The sequence below is a fragment of the Mesoplodon mirus genome, assembly GCF_964341445.2.
Source record: "Mesoplodon mirus genome assembly, chromosome: 8".
Lineage (NCBI taxonomy): Eukaryota > Metazoa > Chordata > Mammalia > Artiodactyla > Ziphiidae > Mesoplodon > Mesoplodon mirus.
In genome coordinates, this window is record NC_138984.1 from 44,946,296 (window position 1) to 44,953,850 (window position 7,555).

Consider the following 7,555-nt stretch of genomic DNA (forward strand, 5'->3'; position numbering starts at 1 on the left):
CTTTACTCATCTGTTGACATATCTGTGGCTGCTTTGAGTAGTTGCAGTAGAGATTGTAAGGCCTGCAAAGCCTAAAATATTTACTGTCTGGTCCTTTTCCGAAAAATTTTGCCAGCCCTATTTTAAAAGATGGGAAAATTTGAAGGTCTTTAGAGATTCTTGAGTTAGTATATCTAATTGAAATGGGAACTTTATGTTTTGGCTTAGGGTATTGGTTTTTAATGTTGATTAAGTAAACTTATGTATAGGTTATAAAAAATAAAAACTGAAATTTTTTTGGATACTGTGTTAACACTTCATAGAATTTTCTCCATATATAAATCTATTTTAAAATAATTATGAGTTTCTGTAGCTGAAGTGTTCCTTTTATAATGACAGAAATCTCAGGCAAAGAGAAAAGGTTATTATGAGGTTGTCTTTCCAGTATTATCAACTCAGCCTTGGCTTTTTCTGAAGTTAACCAGAATCTCTTCCTATGGGGAAAGTAAAAGCATTATTTCTTGTTGTTTAGAGTATTTGCTAATCTGGCAGGATGAAGCATTAGAAAACTCTAATCTCTAAGATAGAGACACTCTGCCTTCTGCAATTTACATCAGACTTTTGTGTGATAACAGTAATTTGTTCTTACACAGTTCAAATCAGGAGAAAGGACTTGAAAACAAGAGGATTTTTGTTCAAAATAGAAGTACCTTCAGTAATTGGTACTGTTGACAAAATAAGTTTTTTTTTAAGGTACACAACTGTGGATGTTTCAGACTTGGAACATTAATGTCTAGGTAAGAATTATTTTTAAATTAAAGATCAGCTTATGATTTACTTTATAGCTTGGTATAATTTTTCCTTCATTCCAAACCCCTCTGAAACTAAGAGAACTTTAGTTTTGTGAAAGAATGAAAAGGAGGCAGAACCGAAAAAGACATCAAAGATTATATCCTGCACCCTTCTCATAGATGAGGAAATTGCAGTCCAGAAGGAATTGCTTTAAATTTTCTGTTCTCAATATACTTAACATGAAGCATTTTTCTTCCCCCCAAAATTAGGAACATATTTGGAAAAAAGATGCCATGATAATGAACATGTTTACATTTATATTCTTAAAGCTTCTAAATGTGGATATGAATGATCTAAGAAAATACTTGTGTAAATGGACTTTTATTTTCTTTGTATTTGCTAGAACTGCAGAAAATGTTAATAAGTCCTTTATGTTAAAAAATTTGAAATCACACAATGGTGAAAAGCATTTGCTTGCTTCAATTAAATAAGGACACATAACTAGATAATTGCAACTAGACTTTTATTGAACAGTTAGGAAAAATGTCTTCACAAAAATATTTGGGAAAAAATATACCATTTCATAGCTAAGTCTTACAGTGAAGAGAATTTGCTAACAAAAGTTGAGTTTTGCCAAGTAAGATGTAGGGAATACATCTGAGCCTGTGCCCACTGCTCCAAGGAAGACATGTCCAGTTTGGTCACACAAATACTGGATGGGGGCATTATGATTAAGCAAACAATTTATTTGTTAGAACTTTGTTTTTAAATTACTGTTCCTTGAGATTATTTATAATTTGTCTCTAACTTTTGATTTCTCAAACTATATAACAACAAAAGTATAGTTCCCCCATCTCATACAATGCCAGTGATACTGAGTAGGATATATGAGTGTCATGCTACTTCATTCGTTCAACATGTCTCTTTTTAATACTTATAAGGCAGTTTGACACAAATGATTCCTTTGGGACTAAGATAATTTTTATCCCCTTCAAAATTGTGCTTTAAGTGCTAATAACCATAGGTAGTTTGCAAAGAACTGATAAGGCAATGGAAAGTGGAGAACTGCCAGGTCAAAGGCCTGTGCCTGAAAGGTAATAACTAGCCCTCAAAAGACACTGAACTGGGAAGGGAGCAGTGAAGCACGTGTGTGGGGTTATGTGAGTTTTCTTAAATGAGGAATCGGCACATTTCTCTCTGCTAATCTGCTGCTTCCAGAGTTGCCCCCTGCAGGTTCTTTGTCATGCTGGTGGCACTCATCTGCCCCTCTACTGGATGTTCTTGAGGGAGAAGATTCAGTGTTTGGGCACGTGTGAGTGTGGTAAAGAACGGAACGGAACTTGGCTACTGTGTCCTTCCCCTCAGATGAAAACATTGGAAACTTGTTTTTGGAGCCTGACGTGAGTTTCTTGGGCCCTCTTTTCCCCATTTTCTTTTCCCTTATAATTTGGCCACTATTCTTATTTCTTCTGTGTTTGTGATCTAAGTTGGAACAAATGTTTCCCATTCCAGTAGCTAATAATGCTTTCAGTCTTCTGTTTTATATGTCTCCTTCCTTCTCAAGCAGCCCTTCTACTCTTTGTTCATGAAAGACCTTCAAAATGAAGTAAATCCAATATTTAAAGATGAAGGTATGTAAGAAGTTGAATTATCGTATCAAAGATGTTCTCATTTATCTTGTCATCTAGGCCAAACTATATCTTGATAACAATCATACGCAGTATATTTGTTGATCCAGCTCTTTCCTGCCTGCCCCCAACTTGGTTTATCCACTCACTCACTGATTATGCAAGCCTTTGTAGTTCCGTGTCCATGGTTTGACATATTATACAGCATACATCTCCGTAAGTCTCCGTATGTCACAAGATACTATACTGTTAAAGTGAGTCAGGGGCAAGGGGGTGGTGCTCAATGACAAAACCCTATTGCCATAGTATCAGAGAGGGTGGCAACAGAGGTCAGACTTCCAGCTAGATACGGGTCTGGCAGGCCTGCCTGTATTACACCCCTAGGAAATAGAGGCCCAGGGCAAAGGAGGAACCTGAGATCAAAATATTTAGATATAATCAAAGCCTACTAGTCTATGTCCCTATGTATGCTGAAAAATTTAGTGTGATGCGCTGCTTTTATATGGCTTTGTGTTCTCACCATAATATGTATTATCTTATATACTTAATTATATCATTTAAACAGCAGTGATCTTGCAGCAAAAGTATCTGATGTAAAATATAAAATGAATGAAAAACGGCAACATCTAGGCTTTTGTCTGAGTCATTAGTATAAGCACTCATAAACTTAAATATTTCTTCATGAGCTGGAAATACGTTTTGCACTTTTTGGAAACTTTTTGTTCTTAGCCTTGTAACTTCAGATCTTTGTATAAACAGGGGTGGTGGTTTTTCTATTTTGTAAAGTTGCTAGATTATAAGTACAACAGGACAGTACAAACCCTGGGATTAGGTGAAAGTTAAATGACCAGTTGTCCAAAGGCAACTGAAAAATGGCACACCACTCACTTCAAAAGAATTTTCTTTGCCAATTTACCTTGGAGAATTCAGTCTATTTGATTGTGGGTTTCAGAGTATAACTGCTAAAATCAGAGGTAGCAATTCTGCCTGCTTATAAGGTCATACACATTTATGTCATTAGAGGTCACAAGCCTTTTCTGCCTTTCTTTAGATTTCAATGACAAGGGTCTGTTGTAGTTTAATAAACGGATCTAATTGCACGGGCTTAAATAATTCCTAGTCCAGTTAAACTCAATGTGTGGCAAATCTTGATGAAAAGATACTTCTAAAGACTCAGTCTCAATTTTCTTGCAAGTTACATCTTCTAGTATCTTCTTCCCCCTTTCTTGATTTTTCTGTTACCACTGATCTTAAACAGTAATTAAAAAAAAAAAAGGCTTCCCAAAAAAGTAGCCAAATTTATGAAAATAGTATAGTATATGGCTGTAAATGCCCCATGGGCTTTGTTACCATTAAAAATATCCATGAGTATTCCCCTTGGAAGAGTATTTGATCTTTTGTAATAACTATAAATTCTCATGCATAATCTGGTCCCATAGTAATCTGAATGGTGATTGCCCATGTACCAGCCCCTTGCATCTGTGAGACAGTAAAGCTTAACATACACGCAGCACTGAGACCAGGTTCTTCTTTCCACCTTGCCAACTAGGGCTTCTGTTACTTTACAGTTTTCTGGATTGCTGTTTATAAAAGCTACCCCTGCTTGTTTTCTTATATAGTAATATCACTGGGCTACCTAATTCAATGCAATAAACATTGTCATGACTTTTGTAAATTGTATATTGTTAAGATGCTTATATGCAAAGTCTGGGTCATGCAGTAACAGGTGTGATTAGTTAGGGCCCTGAGGTTCAAGGTGATTGATAGTTATGCTTTTCATCTACAAAAGTAAGTATCTTATTAAGGACATGGTTCATGGTGGACCTCTTCTACATGGGTTGCTTTCTAATGCTTGGTCATTTGTGTTAAGAAGGGGAGGGATCCTTGACTCAAAAGATTTTGGCAAACAAGACCCACTGTTAACAGCTATGGCTTGAGTGCCCGGGCAATTCCCTTGCCCAGGCATTTCAAGAAAATCCTTTTCATATCTTGTTTTTTTTGGTATAAATTGACAAATAGTTATTTTAAAGGAATGCCTTTAAAATGACCATTTTGAAAACAGGGGTTGTAAATAAATTTAAATTCTTAAATAATTTTTTTTTAATTTTAAAGAATTTTAAAAATTCTTATTTCTTTGGTGATGGCATTGTTACCTCTGGAAGTGGTGTGACACAGCTGATTACTGTGGCACCAGAGGACTTACATTTAACCCTTTAATGACTAAAATCCAAGACCAAGCAGATAGAAATTGCTGTTAATGTAGAACTGCTTAAAACACTTCATTTAGGTATCCTTAGACTCTTGATGGCTACCGAAATATTTTTCTTTACACCCAGATGGAGTTATTTGTATTTATTCACACCAGTTTTTGCTGCTGTTTCATGTATTTAAACTAGCACCAACTTTATCCAGTTTGAGAAAGTGTCATCATCCTACACACAGCGTCAAGGCCCCTCACTCTCAATATATGGGATGTCATAGTACTTGAGGTGGTTGCCAGCCCACTGCTGCAAGGCATCACTCAAGATCTCCTGGGACAGGCGGTGTGCAAATTCAAAGACCACAATTTCAGGCCCTAGGGGTTCCTTCACTTCCTCTTTGATGTTAACTAGAGAAGGCATCCTGAGTAGAAATCCCTCTTCAGGCGTAAAGTTTTCTTCACTCTCATGCCTCTTCTCACTCTCGAGTGTGGTGGGAAGTGGGAAAGTTTGCTTTGATTTCATGCAGCCCATGTTATGAAGAGCTTTGACTGAGTGAAGGAAAGCAGTAGCAAAGACTACTTCAACAGCATCTTTGGAAAACACCAAGCTTTGTCCACTTGATATTGAGCAGTGCTTTTCCTCTCCAGGATACTTCAGAAATCAATGTTCCCTTTCACTAGTCTTCACATATAGTGTTTATCTGTCAAGAGAAGGGAAGTTTCATTTTGAAGTCACAGAATGCAAACTACTGTACAATTAGGTAGCAAGTAGAAACAAATCTTTACCACTTTCATCACTTGGAGGAAATGTAAGGTAACAACAGCTTTATCTTAATGGAAAGAAAAGATAATCATTCAAAAATGGCATTTAGAAATAGGAAAATGTCTTTTCAAGATCAGGCAAATTTTATAAAACTGACAACAAACTTTTGCTACCTTTATTTATGTACACCAGGGCTCAGCAAACTATAGCCTTCGGGCCAAATTCTAGCTGCCTGTTTTTTCAAATATAGTTTATTTGAACATAGGCGTGCTCATTTGTTACGTATTGTCTATGGCTACTTTCATGCTTTATTGGCAGAGTTTAGTTGTGACAGGGACTGGTTTGCAAGCCTAAAATATTTACTCTGGCCCTTTGGAGTAAATATCTTCTGACTGACTGACTCTGATCTATACTGTTGAGGGAAACAAGCATATCAAAATGTGCTCCTGCCTCAAACATCATGAGCCTGCACATCTTGGGCTGTGTCAGACTTTGTTGCTTGGTCACACGTTTACAACTCAAAGAGTAGGACAGAATGACGGTCTTTCTTTATATTAGGGCCAACTCTAAACAACACAAGTTAGACATGGCAAAGCCACCTATTTTTCCTTCTGAATTAGATATTATGAAATTATGAAGCAAGGACAAGATGGTGGAGTAGAACGACGTGAGCTCACCTCATCTCACAAAAACAAACACCAAAATCACAATTGCTGAATGACCATCAACAGAAAAACACTGGAAGCTACCAAAAAAGATATCCTACACACAAAAACGAAGAAGCCACAATGAGATGGTAGGAAGGGCACACGTGCAATAAAACCAACTCCCATATCTGCCAGGTGGGTGACCCACAAACTAGACAATAATTATCTTGCAGAGGTTCTCCCTCAGGAGTGAAAGTTCTGAGCCCTACACCAGAATCCCCAGCCTGGGGGTCTGGCATCAGGAGGAGGAGCCCCCAGAGCATCTGGCTTTGAAGGCCATCGGCGTGTGATCACAGGAATTCAACAGGACAGGCAGAAAAAGAAACTCCACTCTTGGAGGGTGCACACAAGGTCTCATATGCACCAGGATCCAGTGGAAAAAGCAGTGACCTCATAAAATCCTGGGCCAGACCTACCTGCTGGTATTGGAGGGTCTCCTGTGGAGGCAAGGGGGGTGGCTGTGGCTCACTGTGGGGACAAAGACACTGGTGGTGGTAGTTCTGGGGAGTACTCGTTGGTGTGAGCCCTCCTGGAGGCCCCCACTTTCTCACCAAGACCTGGTCCCACTCAGCAGACTGCAGGCTCCACTACAGGGAAGCCTCAGGCCACACAACCAACAGGATGGGAAGACAGCCCCACCCATCAGCAGATGGGCTGCCTAAAGTCTTCCTGAGCCCATAGCTGCCTGCTAGACACACCCCTTGATATGGCCCTGCCCACCAGAGGGATAAGACCCAGTTCCTCCCACCAGGAAGCCTGCACAAGCCTCTTAGACCAGCCTTATCCACCAGGGGGCAGACAGCAGGAACAAGAGGAACTACAACCCTGCAGCTTGTGGAGTGGAAACTGCAATCACAGAAAGACACAACGACAGAGGAATATGTCCCAGACAAAGGAACAAGAAAAAAGCCCAGAAGAACAACTAAAGGAAGTGAAGATAGGCGATCTACCCAAACAAAGAATTCAGAGTAATGATAGTAAAGATGATCCAAAGTCTTGGCAAAAGAATAGAGGCACAGAACAAGAAGATACAAGAAATGTATAATAAAGAGCTAGAAGATCTACTAAAGAGCAAAGAGAGATGAACAATACAATAACTGAGAGGAAAAATACACTAGAAGAAATCTGTAGCAGAATGAGGCAGAAGAATGGATAAGTGAGCTAGAAGACAGAATGGTGGAAATCAAAGACAGAAAATATTGAAACAAGTGAAAAGCAACAAATAACATACAAGGCAATACCCATAAGGCTATAAGCTGATTTAACAGCAGAAACTCTGCAGGACAGAAGGGAATGGCATGATTATATTCTAACTGATTAAAGGGAAGAACCTACAACCAAGAACACCCAGCAAGGCTCTCATTCAGATTTGACAGAGAAGTCGAAAGCTTTACAGACAAGCAAAAGCTAAGAGAATTCAGCACTGTCAGACCAGCTTTGCAACAAATGCTAAAGTAACTTGTCTAGGCAGAAAAGAAAAAAAAGA

The 7,555-nt window shown here is 38.6% G+C and overlaps 1 protein-coding gene across 1 annotated transcript; it reads right to left on the reverse strand.

Annotated features, from left to right (window-relative positions):
* Positions 1-4,739: 4,739 nt before the first annotated feature.
* LOC309809491 (small membrane A-kinase anchor protein) lies at positions 4,740-5,249 on the reverse strand. Its single transcript, XM_082630612.1, has one exon. The coding sequence runs from the start codon at positions 5,129-5,131 to the stop codon at positions 4,844-4,846; it is 288 nt and encodes a 95-aa protein (XP_082486738.1). The 5' UTR covers positions 5,132-5,249; the 3' UTR covers positions 4,740-4,843.
* Between the last annotated feature and the right edge of the window lie 2,306 nt (positions 5,250-7,555).

Coding starts and splice junctions, on each gene's coding strand:
- LOC309809491 (XM_082630612.1), bottom strand. CDS start 5,131: ATGGGCTGCATGAAATCAAAGCAAACTTTCCCACTTCCCACCACACTC.